Source organism: Pogoniulus pusillus, chromosome 16 (assembly GCF_015220805.1).
Source record: "Pogoniulus pusillus isolate bPogPus1 chromosome 16, bPogPus1.pri, whole genome shotgun sequence".
NCBI lineage: Eukaryota > Metazoa > Chordata > Aves > Piciformes > Lybiidae > Pogoniulus > Pogoniulus pusillus.
In genome coordinates this window covers 25,142,206-25,160,589 of record NC_087279.1, presented here as the reverse complement: position 1 = coordinate 25,160,589, position 18,384 = coordinate 25,142,206, and the positions used below count along the sequence as shown (strand labels likewise).

Here is an 18,384-nt window from a genome sequence, read left to right as displayed (position 1 = left end):
AGACAGAGCCTCAGGTGATCACCCTAAATCTTCATCCATGCTGTCAAAGCCAACAGAGCTGCTCCAGGGGAGGTTTGGGTTAGTTCACAGGTGCATTTTCAGAACACACTCTTCATTTGCACTATTTACCAGATGCAAACATAAGCTCTGCTACACAGGGAGCAGCACAGCTTCGGAATGAGTGTCCACGCCAACGAGCATGCCAAGGACACAAGGGATTGTTTCCTGAGGGTGCTTGAAAATCAAAGCTGCTGTCAGTGAGAGCATCGGACCCTCTGCACTCTGCCAAGGTGCCAAATTCCCAGGGATGGAGGAAGCCAAGCTGGCCAGCCAGGTCAGTCTTCATGGGGAGCATCTCCATGCTTGGATGTCAGCCTAGCTGCCCTGAAACCTGGCCCCAAGAGCCACAGCACCGCCTGGAGATATGGACAAATACCAGGGACATCAATGCTGCAGCCCTTCCCTGGTGCCAGCTGTGCAAACAGCAGACTTTGTGTGCTCTTGAGGAAAGCTTTTGATCTGCGTGGCCACCTTCCAAAATCATGGCCACTTGCTGCCACTGGGCAAGGAAGCAAAGGCATGGACAAGCTGTGGCAATGATTCCGTGGTTTAGTAATCCTACTAGTCACTCAGGACTATGTTGAAAGCATAGTTCTTTACTATGAAGATGGTGGAGCACTGGAGCACATTGCCTAGGGAGGTGGTAGAGGCCTCATCCCTGGAGACATCGAGCTCAGGCTCAATGGGGCTCTTGAGCAACTTGATCTAGCTAGGGCTGACCCGGCTTACAGCAGAAGAGTTGGACTAGATGACCTCTAGAGGCTCACTCCAACCCACTGCACTCTTTGGCATATGAGAATGTCCTTTTTTCAGAAAAGATTAGCAAGAATCCAGCATTAAACTGCAGTTGCAGTGTGCACTTGCAGCCCGGAGGGCCAGCCAGAGCCTGGGCTGCAGCAGAAGTGTGGCCAGCAGGATGATGGAGGTGATTCTCCCACTCTACTCCACTCTTCTGAGACCCCACCTGGAGTACTGTGTCCAGTTCTGGAGCCCCCATTACAAGAAGGACGTGGAGATGCTGGAGTGTGTCCAGAGAAGGGCCACTGGAATGCTCAGAGGGCTGGAACAGCTCTGCTGTGAGCACAGACTGGAAGAGTTGGGGCTGTGCAGTCTGGAGAAGAGGAGGCTCTCAGGTCACCTTCTTGTGGCCTTTCAGTATCTGAAGGTGACCTACAAAAAAGCTGGGGAGGGACTTTTCAGGATATCAGGGAGTGACAGGGCTGGGGGGAATGGAGCAAAGCTGGAGGTGGGGAGATTCAGACTGGAGGTGAGGAGAAAGTTATTGAGCATGAGAGTGGTGAGAGGCTGGAACAGGTTGCCCAGGGAGGTGGTTGAGGCCCCACCCCTGGAGGTGTTTAAGGCCAGGCTGGATGAGGCTCTGGGCAGGCTGATCTAGAGTAGGATGTCCTTGCCCATGGCAGGGGGGCTGGAACTACATGATCCTCATGGTGCCTTCCAACCCTGACTGATTCTATGACACTGTCTAGTTTTTCAGCAAAGCAAATCAAGCTTTGCTCTCAAGCATCCTAACAGCTCCACTGGGCAGCAGAGCAGACGAGGCTGTGGCAGCTCGTGGGAGCCAGCGCCTCGTTCCATTAACGACAATTTCCAAATGATCGAAGTCGTTCATAAGTCAAACTCACTCTGGCATTAAATGCCCAGTCAATCAAATTAGATGTGTTAAATAGGCTCTTGGGCACGTGTGTTTCATCTGCTCTATGTTCTGCAGACTCCCACCACAGCCCTGTTAGCAGCCACTGAGCAACTCAGCGTCGCAGCTTGCATTGCTGTAGAGTGAGGGATGATCAAACAAGCATAAATCTCATTGAAGAACAGAGGAGAGGAGGACTGTTAAATGGACATAACCCTGAGCAATTGCAAGGTGGGTGGGAAGGTACAAAGGTACAATTGCCTGCAATTAAGACTAAGTGTGCCCAGCTGTATCATCCCCCATATTACCATACAATAGCCACAGGGAGGGTAAAGTCCCTTGCAAAAAGGCAGGAGACGCTCAGCTAATTGGGATACCAGGTCACTGCCACATCCCAGCTACACAGCACTGGCTTCAACACTTGAAGAGAAAGATAACAAAGTGGGCTGGAAAGTTTGCAAGCAAAGACAGAGGGCATCAGAGCAGTGCTCCAATTGCTCCAGCGCCAGCTGCCTGGCCACAACCTGTGCACCAAGAGGCTCAACCCCTACCATCTTGTGCAGACACATGAGAAACTCAGGGGCTGGCAAGCACAGGATTTAATCTGCAGAGCGTGTTCCTTGCTTGTCCATAGTCCTGCATACCAGAGTAACTAACTACCTTGGTGTATTTACTGCAGCAGTATGGGACAGGCAACAGGATTGCTTCAGCACCTGGCCAGCTGCAGAAGGGACATGACCTTTGGAGACCTTCCAACAAGGTCCACCCCACCCCATATCAGGGCAGGGTTTGCCACTGCTTCACCGTGGATGACAGTGGTTGAAATCATAAGAGCATCACCATGGAGCCTCCAGCCCCAGCTAACAACTACCCAAGAGCGAATGCAATGAAAAAAACAGTGTTTGCCCAGGAAGAAGGCCTGAGCTGTGTGATGCCCCAAGCTACTGGGAAGACAGAGAGAAATGTGTTTGGTAGCCAGCCATCAGAGACAGCAGGTCTCTGGTCCCCATGGGACACATTTAGTACACTCACCTAATACTAACACCTGAAATGGTTCAATTCAGAACAAAGCAGGTGCAACCAAACCAGTGGGTTAACCTCTGTGTTTTCCCAACACGGGAGTGAGGGAAACGTAATACACACAACTTTGAGATTGAGACCTAAAAAAAGGTGAAGTAAGAATAGAGCTTAACAAGCAAAATCAGCTAATCATAGTACAAAACATGTAATTCTCTTAGCTTATGGGCAGAAAAAGCACAGCACAAAGCAGCTGCAAGCAGAAGCAGGCAAGCCAAAAGCCCAAGCCACAAGACTACTCCCCCATTCCTCTCTGTCTGGCCACCATCCTAGAGGAAGAGACAACACCCAAAAAAGCCAGAACCCCAAAGCAGCAACTGGAACAGCACACCTCCCATGTTACAGCCTGAACTTCAAGCCCCATAATACTCTGCTCTGGCTAGCACCTTCATTTTCTGAAGGTGGCTAGATGCAGCATGGTGTGCGTAACAGCAGACTCAACTCAGCTCATGCCAACACCTCAACCACAGCCTGCACAACAAGTCAGGTCCTAATTATAGCACCAGGCCATTGTCCTGGAGCCCTGGATACCCCAAAATTCCTCTCCCTCCGTGGTTTGAATGGGAGAGGAAAGGCATGAAAAACCTGTTTCCCCCCCGGACCTGGGGGTGTGCAGGGGGGGAGCAAGGAGCCCTTGTGGCACGAGGGTGCCCACGCAGTGCCCGCGCTGGGATCGGGCCGGGATTGGCTGTGCTCTTTGCGCCTAGGCTCTGGGCTAGGAAAGGGATAAATATTGGGGTGCTTCCCGCCTTAGAGTTCTCCCCTGCCTGGATAGTTCCTGCAGAAGGAGTCCCCTGGCACTGCGAAGGACAAGCTCTGTCTCAACTCTCTCTGCTTTGGACAGCTTCCCACCATAAGCGCCCCCTTTATGCAGGCCTGATAGGCCTAAGGAGCCTCGGATGTCCTTTGAAAGGGAGAGAGCTGACACACATCTGGGCCACCCTTTCTCTCAGCCAGCCTGGCTCAGCTGTGAGCAGTATAACTTTCTGCTCAGCCTGACTGATAACTGGGAAAGCTGTGTTTGCAGCTTAGCCTTTCCATTTCCTGACTTCTGAAATACTCAAATTTATCTTTGGTATCCTTGTAAGATCTTCTCAATCAAACTGAGTCTGCTAATTAAACTCATTCCTGTATATAGTTCTGGAGGCAGGTTTCAGGAAAATAAAATAATTCTATTTTTATACATTTTCCTGCGCCAGCCACGTTAATTCCCTGCCTCCACAACAGCCATGACATTTACAGCAGTCTCCACTCACTGGCATGCATTTGGTACCAAGTATTAGCAACCTCTGTGACATCCAAACCCTTCTGCTTCTTAGACACTCATCCGAAGGCAGCTGAACACACCAAAGGCATGGTGCTTATTTTTGTTGCTGGGACTGAGGCAGAAGTGCTTTCCTCTGGATTTAACAACACACCTCAGTGGAAATCTATCCCAAAGCCACAGCACTTCCCAGGGCTTGGGTTTAGCATTCCATCATGAAGGCCAAGAGGGTGGCTGGAGACAGAGGCACTGGCTTAAGTGAAGGATTTCTCTTCCTAAAGGAAGTTTCTCCTTGAAGTGCATCCTCAGATAGGAACTCAGTCCTTACAGATCTACTGTCTGTGGGACCAAGCCTTTGCAGCAGGTTGCAGTGCAGTAGATTAAGATGGGCTCTAATTCAAGCATCACTTCCGCTCTACAGATCTTTACAAAACGTCTTTAGTTCCATTACCAACTGCACTACAGTGCATTACTAAGGGAAAAAAAATCCCACTTTGAAAATAAAGAATATTTTAGAACTGCTTTAATATTCAGGATAAATATTTAAGTTCTCTGCAACTACAGAACATGGCTCCTGTCTGTCTCCCACTGCAGATTTAATCAAAGGCATCCCAAGATTTTCATTGAGTCATGAAAGTGATACCAAAATCATTAAAACAACAAAAAGCAAAGTTATATGCACTGCTTTGCTACTGACAATGACTGACTGTGGTGATTTATTTGCTGTAATTATAAGCTACCACAATAAACAAGCAGCTATTTCATTTATTGCTCTGCTCCATGCTTGCCTCTGGCTGAAACCCAGCCCCAGCCACTTCACACCAGCCTCTTCTCAGAGCGACAAAGCCCACAGAAAGCTTTCATAAGTAATTGCAAGATTCTGGTGCAGACGACCACCACTGCTACCCTCAGCAAGATGCCAGGTCCGGGCCACACTAGCACCTCACAGGCTCTTGGGAAGAGTGCCCAGCTTGTGTCAAAGCAAGGCAGGGGGACACCAGTGTCTTGTCTGCCCCCTCACCACTGGGACGCAAGCAGCAGAGCTGGTGTTGTCCACTCTGGGGGAAGTGGACGTGCTATGTGACAGGGCTAAGGCCACATTTTGTTTGTGGTGGCAGAGAAAATCCCTGACACATCCCACAGCTGGCAGTGGAGAGGGTGCAGCCACGGGACACACCAAGCACCTCAGGCTCTTGTGCAGAGAGGATATTGCACCCCGTCAAAAAAGCATCTGCATAATTCCACATCCATGTTAGTGAAATGAGCTCTCCTTGGGAAAGCAGCAAAGGTTCTGCAAGCCCAGCTGGAAATAAAGATGTCAGCACCCAACTGCTCACTCACAGACTGCATTTTCAAAGGCATTTGGAGTCCCTCGCAAGCCCAAAAGAAACCCAAAGAGGTCAAAAAATGCAACGCAGTGACAAATCCTGAAGGCACCAGGCTCGTTCAAAGTCCCAGCCGGCCCCAGCCGCTCTCTAACAGCTGCCCTGAGCCCCGTTCGGCTCCACGAGACTTGGTTCCCCAAACGAGGCTGGAAACGCGATGAGAAAATAAAACATGTTGGCGGTGCCTGTGTGCTAACGACACTGCTGCCTTCCCTCTGGGCTGGCCCGGGGCAGAGGTCTCCGGCTCGTTTCTGCTCTTCCCGCACGCCGTGCAGCAGGGGCTGGTGCGGGGTTACTCACCTGCACCATACGTCGTGGCCAACATGATGGAGGAGATCCAGGCGATCTCGCTATAGGACGTGCCAAAGAAATCCTGGATTTCTTTGAAGAAGATGGCTAAGCCTTTGGGGAAGGCGTACGCAAAGCCGATAGACACAAAAGCACCGAAGACCACCACCCAGCCCCATCCACCGTCAGGCGGGCCCGGGGCTCGCCCGGCGTTAGCTGGAGGTAGCATGGCCGGGCCGTGCGAGCCAGGGAAGCCCTGAAACACAAAGTGCAAAGGCGCAGTCAGATACCGCTCTCTCGGACTCCCTACTCTGCAGCAACACTGTGCAAAGGTGCAGGGTCAGTCCCGGAGGTGCTGCTGCCCCAGACCCCAGTTTGCAGTGACAAGAGTCGTCCCAGCGCAGCTGCCGTCCGGTCCCGCTCTCTACCAGCCCCTAGACCGGAGCGTCCCGCCCAGTGCCCAGACGTCACTGAGTGGCACCGCGCTGCCATTCAGTGCCAGAGCGGCAGGCGGACGTGTCGCTGCCTCCGCTACGGGGGCAGGTGCCGAAATGCCTGCCGGAGGTGGGTAAAAGTACACCCGGCGGCTCCGACCGGGGCCAAACCCCCGGCCCTCTCTGCGAGGCGCCCAGCAGCATCCCCGAACGCCCGAGGGACCCTTCCCCAGGGCGGCACCCTCCTGCGGGAGCGTGGACCCGGAGCGGCCACTAGCACAACTGCCCCCCCGCCCCGCAGCCTCCAGGACCAGCCGGGGTCGGGGAGCCGCCAGCACCGCCCCGTGCCTGGCCGGCCCGGCCCCGACACGGGACGCAGCCCGAACCTCCTCCGGGCTTCGCCTGCTTTCCTGCGTTTCACTTCCACCCTGCAGCTCCCTCTTGTTTGTCCTTCGCTCCCCAAGAGCCCAGGCGCTGCAGAGGAGGGGGGGATAGCAGCAGCACCCAGCTACCCCGCAGGCCTTAATTAAACCATTGAATGCTCTTCTCTCTTCCTCACCACACTGCAGGCTGTCCTCCTCTCCCTGTGCCACGACGCCACTGGGACTCGTGCAGTTGTGCAGCCACAGTTTATGCTCACCAACTCACTGTACATTCCTTTTTGTGTGTGTGAACTTCCATTTGGGAAGACACTGGCAATGTTTGCTCTTGCTGAAAAGCTACAGATTTCATACCAGACATGCACTTTGCTCAACCTTGCCTCTTGCTGGCTTAAGGAATAGGCTCTGGAGGGTTTCAAGACCAACAGGTCTTGGAGGAATTCAGCCACATGCCCTCCTGGCCCTAGTTGTGGGGAAATTCATAGAGGTAAGAGGTGAGTGTCAGCAGCCTGCCACATCCAGCTCTGCTTCCCGAGAGAGGAAGACCTTCTTTCCCCACTTGTAACTATGAAGATTGGGCTACGATGGAGGCAGATTTTGTGAATCATTCTAGAAAATGTATTTTCCCCATTCATCAGTTCCGTGGCCTGTGCTGCAGGTGTGGCCCTTTCTTCCCAATTCCACTAAGCAGAGCTTCCCTTCCTACTTGGCTTCTCTGAGTATTAAGGCTCAGACCACACCTTCCCTTTAAAACCATCAAAACTTCCTCCTAACACCCAGCCTAGACCTCCCCGGCACAACCTGGGGCTGTGTCTCTTTGTTCTGTTGCTGCTTGCCTGGCAAAAGAGCTCAACCCCACCTGGCTACAGCCTCCCTTCAGGTAGTTGTAGAGAGCAATGAGCTCTGCCCTGAGCCTCCTCTTCTGCAGGCTGCACACCCCCAGCTCCCTCAGCCTCTCCTCACACAGGTGCAACCCCAGCAATGACCCCAGATGGAAACTGGGACTTTTCTCCTGCAGAAATACTAGATTTGATGCCATGTTAAATAATGTCCTCTGCAGCAAACACTTGCATGACACCTTCTGGGTAAACACTCACACAAGCTGGTGTCAGACTCAAGAGTGGAGCAGGAAAATAGTTGATTGAGAGATATTAGGGGCAAATAAATGATTTCTAAAGGTGTCTGAGAACAATTAGTCTTTGTCTTTGCATCACTGCTCTGAAGAGATGCTCAGAAGCAAAGCATGACAGCCTGAAGGCAGAAGGTGGAACTCACAGTAGAAAACCTGGGCTCACTAGGTCAAAAATTACTCTCTAGCAAGTTGGGGGGAATTGGGCTGATCTCACATCAGCTGCCCACGTGAGTGCTCCCCCGTTATTCCAGGAGCACAGGCTCCCCCGAGGCTGGGCTCGGCTTGCTCATCCACGCAGCAGAGGCTTCCTGGAGGGCAGGTTTTTTAATTTGCTGGCAAGCAGCAACAAAATTAATTAAAATTGCAAAATACCTTTTCAAATGATTCATTTCTCTGTCGCAGTCCTCCATGTAAATAAGTGGCTGCTATTGTATTCCCAGTGCTCCACTGCAGAGCTGTTGAAAGAATAGGGGCAAAGTGGGAAATGAGGGCAAGAAAAAAGGCAGAGCCTGAACCTCTTCTTCTACGCCCAAAAGGGGCCATTTTCCAGCCTCTGCAAAGCTTTCTCCCACAGTTCCCTGAGATATTTTAAGTCATTATTTTTAAAACAAAATCCTTAATTTGTTGAAGCCCAAGGCTCAATGAACAATATTTAAAGTCATAGAATAGCTTGGGTTGGAAGAAACCTTAAAGATGACCTAGTTGCACTCCCCTTGCCATGGGCAGAGACATCTTCCACTAGACCAAGTTTCTCCAAGCTCCACCCAACCTGTCCTCGAACACTTCCAGGAATGGGGCATCCACAACTTCTCTGGGCAATGCAACCCGTTCCAGCACCTCATCACCTTCACAGCGAAGAATATAAGGTCAGTAACAAAAAGAAGTGACTAGCTGAGTGGTCTTTCCTCTCCTAAAGAAGAAAAACCCACAACCTGAGCTCCTCTGAGAATGGAAAGCTTTTCTGTTTATTCACAGTGGACCACTCTGGTATTTGGAGAGAATTTTATTCAAAGCCTTCTATGCAAGGCATTTTATTGCAGCCTAAGTTAGGAGCTACAACTCTATAACCCCCAACACTCTTTTCCCTTTACTGAGTCTTTGAAAGTCAATTAAAAGCTTTAGAAATTGCTTCCATATTAAAGAAAAATAAAATCAACCCAAATATCACTCCTTACTTAGCTCTGCTGCATGAAAACCGCACTGGATACAGCAACTGCACTACTTTAACCCATCTCTCTGTGAACCTCACTTCCACAGCCTACCTGCACTTCTCTCAAAACAATTCCATTGTCACTTTGCACTTGCTCATAAAATGCACCAGCAGTGAAATCCAGTCCAGTCAAAAACAGAGCTTCTGAATCAATGAATGAGGTTGTAAGTAGGAATCATCCACAAACCCAGAGGGCAGGACCCCATGGCCCAGGTTGTGAGACTGTTGCTGTCCTCAGTGCACTCCATCTTCAGAGAGCAATATCCCTGGCCTCCAACAACAGGCATGCACAGTTATGTTCCTAATAACATTCTGGCTTTTTCCTAGGGATCAATCCATACCAATATACCCGAGAAAAGGTCTGAATTTAGCAAGTTCTTGGCTCCAGACCCCAACCAGATGCAATCATGAAATGCAAGGATCAATAGTTCCCTTTCTGGCAAGCTCAGGATTTCCCTCGGCCCCGACAGGCTCTCCTCACTGCTGAGCATGACCGAGCTGATACAACACATTCCTCGGTGTTTAACCACAAGGCTACCAGCCTTCAGGGATTTACCACTAATATTTTCATGCCTGAGATTTTAATTAAAGGAACCCAACTCTGCCCATCAGTTCCCTGGGTTCTGAGCAGCAGGATGCATGCAGGCAGCACCCAGCGACATTCCAAACAAGGGACCTGGGACAAATGTGTTCAACCTGCAATCCTTGACATCCCTGTGGCTATTTTGGGGAGGACTTTCAATTTTCAAACAGCCTCTTTGCTGCTCTGTGAGATCCTTGCTGTGGGCTGAGGAGCCAGTCCCACATGTCCCTCCTGCATCTGGGCAGCTGGGTGGCACCACACTGAACCAAAGGACGTTAGCACTGACACTGCTCAGAGCTGCTGGGACACTGGCAGAGCCTCATGGCACTGCTTTCCACTGAGTAATGTTTTACAAGGGGTTCAAAGAGAGGTCAAAGCAGAAAGTTATGAAATGTTAAAGTTACTATCTGCTAAACCCCAGTACTAAGAGCAGGCAGGTGGGGGGGGTTCATACAACGTGGAATAACTTGCTCCAGAAACAGCAAATGTCTTAGATGATTGCAGGCCTGTATCCATTCTGTCAAACAAGCCAGGTGCAGGAAGCATTGATGCTGAATCTGCTGTTTTCCTCGAGATGATAAAATAAACTAAGCAGTGACATCACTTCTTCTGCTCTCCTCTTGCAGAAGTTTAATCAGCAGCCCAAACCAAGACATTAAGGCTGGTAAAAAGATGGCTACAATTAATCTAAATCTAATAACCAGAATGTTTTCACTGGGGAATTAAAACAAATTATTCCTCTGCTATTGCATCTTCATCTCATTTACATTTTAATCCCAGTAGGATCTTCCTCTGTCATATTTGGAAAATGACTGCACAGAAAGGGAAAAACAACATGGTTGAAGTACTCAAAGATGCATCACAAATTTAGTTATTAACTTTGATTGCAGAAGCCTGGCTGTGTCAAGCCCTGGATGACTATGAATCAGGGCAAGCACTGTGGTTTTTCTTTCCCCAAGCACTGCTGAATGCAGAGCCTGGTGGCATTTCAGACTGAGCACACAAGCACAGGCAAACAAACAGCTGGGGCATGAGCTTGTGTTGAAGGTGCAATTACACATTAGCCAGAGCAGAGCGGTCACTCTTTCATTTGCACTCAAAGCAAATGGAGAGTGTGTGCAGAGGGAAACATCTGCCTGCCCACCCCATGGCTCTCCACTCACAGGCTCAGGCCTTGTTTTCCTTGCTGTGGAATTCTACCATGGGATAACAAGTTCATGCCCTTTCTGCTCAAGGTAAACACACATAGAGAACAAAGGTGCATACACAGAGAATGCAAGTACTGTCAGAGTAAAAGCGGTACCAGATCCCACCTTGCTCCAGTTTGCCTCCCCTGTTTTGCCCACTTGCTTGTATTTTGAAGCAAAAGCATACACAAAAAAAAAATCAAGGACCAACACTTTTGCTCTGCCAAGGGTGGGATGTCCTGGTAAATGCAAACTGTGTCACGCAGGCAATGCCCTGCAGATCTCCAATGCTTTCACAGGGGAGCTGATCCTATCAGAGACACTAGTTGCATGGCTGACAGTGGTTTGCTCCACCTCAGAGCATCTTCTGCCGCTTTCAGCCAACTTAGAGTCATTTTGTACGCCCAGTTCTACTTACAAATTCTTTGTGTGATCCTGTGCATCTCTTCACTCAGATGTGAAGTGATGGTAATGTACTAAAAAAGGCAGCAGGCACTTAAATCCTTGGAATTTTTTCCAAGGACAGTGTTTGTCCATGCTTTGGGTTACTCCAGCACATATTCCACATGATGCCTGCTAGATACCTTAGTCCTGCTTACTTATGACACTACTTAACTACATTTTTCACCCTGAATGTAAATTTAGCCAATCTCTACAAGGTCACAGCCCACAGACACAAAAGGACTTTATGGCTAATGGATGTATCCACCATATACTGCAGCTCACGCCCATGGGCTGGGGCTTACCTCCACTGAGCCCACAGCCCTTCTGTGGCTTCTAATGGAAATACTCTTGTGAGTTTCCTTACTCTTTTCAGTGAAATAGAACCAAGTTATCAAAGATCTCATCTCACACCACACACTTCTTGTCACCAGTGAGGCTTCTAAACACAACAAGACAGTGAGGTGGAAGCAGGACCAGGTCGGCAACCACTCCACACGTAACCCACTCTCCTCCATAGGGTGGAGGAAACTCAGCAAGCTCCTTCATTACCTTTCAAATGCAGGAAAACAAGAAACCAAATCAAACCAGGGAAGAAATCAGTCGGTGCCTCAGGTGGTGTGAATAGCTACTTTCGACTCACTGGAGGCTATGGGCCCTCTGTGCCCTTAGCACAGGGTGCTGCAGTGCACAGCGGAACTGGAGGTGAACTCAACCAGGCTCCTTTACCTGCATCTGCTCTATTGCTCTGCCCTTCTGGCTGACCACTGTCCAGCAGATCAAACACAGTGCTTCAGTATTAACTTTCAAGGTCTTACACAGATTGTTCTTTAGGAACATGGCCTTTCCATGTTACCACACAAGATCAAAAAGAGGAGACTTTTGCTCAAGATTGTTGTAATCCTGGCTTTACCAACTGACCTTCCCAAGAGCCCTCTAAGTGCCACAGAAATGACAGGCTTCAAAGATGCACCTAGTATCTAGGTCCTGTTTGTAAGACACTCCATTTCTGAATGCTGTAAAACTAAATTTGGAGTTTAAAGGTAAAGTCCTCTGTGAAGCAACCCCCCACCTGCCCTCAACCACTCTGGTCAGGTTTTGCTGGTGCTTTCCTCCTTCCTCAAGCACAGCATGCAGCTTCACTGGCTGCAGCAGCATTGCTCTAGACTTGTGCTGGTGTAGCTGAAAGGAAGATCAAACTGAATATTCAATTACTTATGCACTCAAAGATATTTATTCCCTCATATGAGACTCCTAAATCTATTATTATCACCATTCCCTCCTCTATTACTATTATCATGCTGCTGCTCTCAGATCTATGGAGATGTCAGCACCATTTACTGCAAACAACAACTGAAAGATGAGAACATGACAGGGAAACGCTTAGAATTATTTATCATTTGCAAGAACAGAGGAGATAATTGATTATCCTGAATTCTAGATGGGTCTGGATTCATTACACAGAGATTCTTCCAAAGACTTCTGTTTCAATATTTGTATGTTTATTTATGAACCCAGATGCCAGAGCGATTAAAAAGCCCTAAGTGAAGTGAAGAGCAATAGATAAGACACTATTGGACAGATCCCCAGACAGGGGATCTTGTACTCTCCTGCTTACACTGACACCCTCTTGTTGCTAGTTGTTGCACCTGGAAAAGGCTGGCACTTGCCCAGGTGGCTGTAGGTTAGAACCACAACTCTGCAGCAGTAACATTTCATAGAAGTCTGTATTTAAAAGTGGGAAGATGAAAGATGAAAACCACAAGGTTCATGCTTTACCAGCTGCTTCTCCCCCATCGAGATCACTGACAGCAGTTCCCTTGCCACAGCCTCCCTCTGCATCTTCAGCCAAGTGCCAAGTGCCTATGCTGGTTTCAGGCTCACTGGAATACTTTAATAAGAAAAATTAGATCACTGTAAAAAGAAAATGCTGATAAATTCTACATCACTGTTTGGTTTGCTAAAAGGCACACAAAGCTGAAGTACAAAGGGTTTGTCCCTCTTTACTTCTAGCGCTGGATCTCTTTGCTCTGCTCACCTCTTCCACTAAGCTTGGCTAACAGGTAACAAGTAAGCCTCGCTGGTTGTTTCTGCCTGGGAGAGAGAGAGGGTGGCACTGGCTGCCTTCTGGGCTTCTTTGGTTTGCCTGGGGAGGGGCATTATTTCTAGATTGTACATACCTCTAAATAAATCATGTATATATGCTGGTAAATGTAGCTTTACTGTGCATAGAGCTTTGGCTTACTTCCAAGCCTTCTGAGCTGGTCTGGTAAATCTCACTTGGGGGAGGGGAAGTTCCCAACCCACTACAGTGCCCTAGCTCAGGGAAAGTGGAAAATGCGAGGCCAGAAATCCCAGACTGAGACATGTCTAACGTTTAGTGCTGTGTTTCAGACACCCCTGAGGAAATGAGCCCTCTAACAGTCCTCACAGCCTGAATCTGTCTTCTATCTCTTGCTCAGACTGTTAGTCCTTCTCAGCTCCCAACATGCCAAACGATACACAGTCATTGTTTCAAGGCAAAATAGATGCTCAGTAGAGCTGCTGATTTGATAACCCGGGAAGTGCATCTTTCTGCCCACCTGTGACAGAGACTGCAGAGCCTGAAGCATCTGAGGAAGCCTCATCTCTGCCTGCCTGAGCAACTCCAGCCAGACCTGAAAAGGCTCTCTCTGAAAGCAGGGAACTCATCTCACACCTCTCTTGTTATGTAGATCCCAAACCCTGAGCATGCCAGTCAGCCCAGGTGGATTAATGACATTGGTACCTGCCTCGATTCGGAAAGGGCTGAGACCAGCTGCTGGCTTGGTGGCAGCAGGAGGCTTCAGACCCCCTTGTCAAAGGCTGCATTTCAACCAGTAAGAAGTGACTTGTTCCTCTGCCAGTTTTCCAAGGCACACATTCACCTTGGGAATCACTCAATACTCAGTGACACTAGGCATGAGCTGTCAAAAGAGCAAAAGACACAGGCTGCCCACAACATCACAGGCAACACTCAGAGCTGGCAGAATGACGTGTATCACGGTTCCAAGTGCCAGGTGAGCCTTACACAAATGTTCTCCTTTCACCTTAATCCATCCCATATCAGATGACAGAACGGCTCTTTTGTTATTGCCAAGAAAAACCAGTTGCTGAAGTGCTGGAGATGAGCGTGCATACATTTGTAACTGGGGCGTACCCTGCCATTTGCAGTGTGTGACCCAGGAAGCCTCCAAACTGCACTGTCCTGAAGGCAAGGGGATAGTGGGAAGATCCCTCCACCTATGGCTTGTTTGTAATAGTCTTTCTGTGTCACTGATCTTTGTTTCAGAAAGAATAGATGCTGAGGTAGATGCGAGTCCATGTGGCTATCCTCATGTTCTTAACTGTTAATCCTTTTGCATTTCACTGTTGCAAAACAGGCTAAGAACCTCCCTGATTCTGCTAAGAGCCCAGCAACAATCTTCAACAGCCACGTCTCACAGGCACCAGCAACCTAAAAGCAAGATGGTCCTCTACTAACCATTAACAGCAAGATACACACCAGCTCCTCAGATGAAAGTGGCAGACTGATTCGTGGCATCAGCATCTGGGGCAAACATGCCTCCAAGAACAGGCACTTGGCGGTTCCCTTATGAGGAAGCAATATCTACCCACAACCTCTGCACCACAGCAACTTCTGCAGCTGGGATGCAAGTACTCAGCAGATATTTTACCTCGAAGCAAGCAACCAACATATTTGTCCTTTCAGAAAGATTCTGCAGAGAGAGTGCTAAACCTGTAAAAATGACTTGCAGCAAGCTTTTAGGAGCAGAATCAGGGAATATTTAAAACCATATTTATATACCACCTCAAGATTTACATGCAAGTGTGCCATGCCTGCTCATCAGCACAACTTCAGGGTTTGAGTTCCCCTACAATCATGGGTGCAAAAATTACTTTTTGTTTTCCCAACAAAGAAATCCAAGGCTATAAACAAAATACGTGATGCTAAACACACCAAAATAACTGCCCAAGACTCAGCTCCAGCCTGGCTAAGCCGCTGCCCACACAGGCGAGACTGCTGATGAAAGACAAGTGGTGTTATTGATGACGCCACACGTGTGGTCAGGGCAGTGCTCAGCAGTGCTGCTTTACTGTGCTCTGCCAACGTGCATCTTCAGAAAACAGGGACAGGAGCTTGCAGGTAGAGCTTTCCAAGAACTTTCTCAAAGGCATAGTCTCCCCTCCCCCCTTGCTGCAGAGATCAGAGCTCTTTTTTTTCCCAAAGAAAACTGGAGTCTTGCTTCACTTACCTCCTCCATAGGTGGTAGCAGCCATGATGGATGTTATCCAGGCAATCTGGCTGTAGGAGATGCTGTACACACTCTGGAGCTCTTTAAAGTAGACCGTGAAAGCCTTAGGAAATGTGTATGCAAATCCAACTGAGATGGAGGCTCCAAACACCACTGCCCACCCCCATCCACCATCAGGGGGTACATAGCCCAGGTCTGAAGAGGCTGGAGGAGACATGGTCAATGCAGATTTCAGAGCATAAAGCCCTTCCCAGTGTCCTGCAGAGCAAAGCATAAGTGTGTTTTACAGAGTATTGATCAAACAATGTCCATTCAAAGCGCAGTAGAAAACAGCAGTTAGAGGTATGGTGGAGTGCCCAGCTCTTGAAGCCTTGGTCTTTTGCTGGCTACTAACAGTTTCATTGTTCAGTTTAACATAGCCAAGATCACCCTTCCCTCTCCTATAACCCTGTCGAGCCCTTCCACTTGTATTTTGAATACACCCTCCAGGCAGCCCCCAGCTCCTGTGTTCAGGGCCGCAGCTCATTCAGAGCTGAAGTTAACTGCTCCGTTTCCCCTCCAGCACCCAGCAGTGGCGTCTCACCTCTGCAGATGGCTCCTGCAGGTTGTCCCTGTCACAGCTGCCCACCCGTTGCTCCAGAGAGAAGCAGATGCCACAGTCCTACCAGTTTCAGGGTAAGCTTTTCATTGTGTAGCTTTCAGATGCAGATGAACCTTCATGATTTGAGCTGAGCTCTGCTTAAAAGAACAATTCCCATTAGGTGAGCAGCAGGCGATTGGCCCCGCAGTGATTTCATCCAGCTGCCCTGTTGTACACAGGGGCAAGGCTCTCTTGGCCACTTGCTTACCTCAAGCCAAAGAGAAAACTATGAGCAACTGCTTGCAAAGTAGCTGAAGTTTCTCCCTATTAGAGGCAACAATTCTTCTTGTGCCTGGCGCCTGCCAGTTTAGCAGATTATGCTCAGGAACAGCACAGATCAAAGAGGGCATTCACATTCTCGCATTCCTCTCATTTTCCCTTGCCATTAAAATAAAAAGAGGGTAAAAATAAATCAAGAGAACACCCAAATGTCTCTCAGGAATTAATCCACGAGTCTCAGGGTCAAGGCATTAAGCCAGAAGGCAGAGGAGCAGGTCCCACAGGGAATGGTGCCAGGTAGGTGCACCTGTGTCTGGGTAAAAGGTGGTTTATGCCCTTATAGGCTGCAAAGTCAGAAGCAAGGGGACCCGACAGGAAAGGGCATCATCAGAGCGCATGGAAAGGAGCAGGCACAGGTATCAGCCAGACACGTTTTGCTGCAGGTCAGAGGTAGCAGTCAGCTAACTGGGGAGAAAGGGACCTTGGCTCATCTGGCACAAAAATAATCGACATTTGAAATTTGAATCTATTGAGGAGTCCGTTTCCTCTTCAGAGAAGCAGTTTGGCTCCAAACTGCAAGGAGAAGGACACTACTAGAACTACTAAAACATTATTTTAAGCTCATGCTGTGCCTACAGGTACACTCCTGCTTTCATAGCACCATAGTGTGTCAGGGGCTGGAAGGGACCTCAAAGCTCATCCAGTCCAACCCCCCTGCCAGAGCAGGCTCACCTATACCAGATCACACAGGAACATGTCCAGGCAGGTTTCATTCACTTTTACAGCTGTTAAGTGATAGCCCAGGTATGAGGCCCTTGTGGTACAAGCTTCCAGCTCCTCCTGTGTCCAAACAACTGTTGCACACACTGTAGAGACACTTTATCTCCTCTCCAGCCTCCCCCACAGACGGGGAATTGAATGTACAGCATTAAGACAAGGAGCCAAAAGATAGTTCAAGAACACTATGAGCTCTGGCATGTAAAGTCTCAAATTGCCCTAGACATTTATTCTCTGCTCCTCCCATAAAGGTTTTATCTCAAAGCCTTTCACTAATCACCACCTCACCTAAGTTTATCCACTTCTGGTTTATGATGATTTTTTAGTGGTGCTGTTACGGAGCTCAGAGACTTTCTCAGAGACTTTCTTGCTTTCCCTGGTGTTACCTCCTGGCGTTTTTCTGAGAGCAATCTTATCCCTTTTAGCCTTCACTTCACCCAAGTGAAACAGCTGTATTACCCCCCTCTCCTTAACAAGGACCATGGGAACAGAGAACCAGCCTTCCTTTGGTTCCTCATGTCCATCATTTCAGTGGCGACTGAAGGTGGTGAAAAGGAAAACAGCCCCAGCCAAGGACAATACCACGTTGATTTTGGATATTTCCAAACACATCAGGAAACAGAGAGATTAGCTTAGGAAGGCCCCTGCAAAATACTCATCAGACCTCCACTGAAAGTTTTCAATTTCTCCCAAAGAGAATTGTTGCCTTTTTCCCCCCATCACAACCTTTCTTCACTGTCTTACTTATATGAGACTGAGACTTTTCAGCTCCCATTACACTTTACTCCAGAAAAATTAGGTACACCCGTGCTTAGTGTTGCAAAGTCACCACTGGTGGTTCTGGAGGCCCTCAGAGTGTGAGAGGCTACAGTGGAAAGGGATTACCACTGTCGTGGAGGGCCCATAGGCTCAGAACAGGCTTATATATGCCTTGCCTGGACATGTTTTTCTGCCCACAGCAGAGGTAAACACATAAACAAACACAAAAGGGGCACAACAGAGCTGGTGCCATAACGTCTGGCCTGCCCAGGGCCCCTGGTTGTGTGGCATGGTTGCATAAGCTCATGCGCCTAGCTTATGGCCCACCGGGTGCAAGGCAAATGCTACCCCCACATTTGGGAGGCCCAGGCCTGTGGCTCTCGCCTATTACGGTATGGATTGGCTAACTGCCAGGCTGATTGGTCATTTTGGTGGCCAAAGGGCCATTAAACTCGGCCCACATTTGATAAATAGGGGTACAGAGGTAAACAAAGTGCTTAGGCTCACCCGCACTGCTTTTGCTTATGCCTGCTTGCCTGACTGCCTGCTCACCCGCAGAGTCTCCCATGGGCTCCCAGCCAGCCGTGCACACTTGCACGCCACTGCAATGAATCACCAGGACT

General features: G+C 49.0%; 1 protein-coding gene across 2 annotated transcripts in view; it reads right to left on the bottom strand.

Moving 5' to 3' along the window:
- LOC135182243 (monocarboxylate transporter 2-like) overlaps positions 1–15,583 on the bottom strand; it is a 40,919-nt gene extending 25,336 nt beyond the window's left edge. Inside the window, exon 1 of one of the 2 annotated variants that reach the window (XM_064156074.1) lies at positions 15,367–15,583. In XM_064156074.1, coding sequence (XP_064012144.1) covers positions 15,367–15,583 — 217 coding nt within the window. Of the gene's footprint in view, positions 1–5,737; positions 5,955–15,366 lie in introns of those variants that run through there. The other variant, XM_064156073.1, reaches the window with a different exon arrangement.
- Between the last annotated feature and the right edge of the window lie 2,801 nt (positions 15,584–18,384).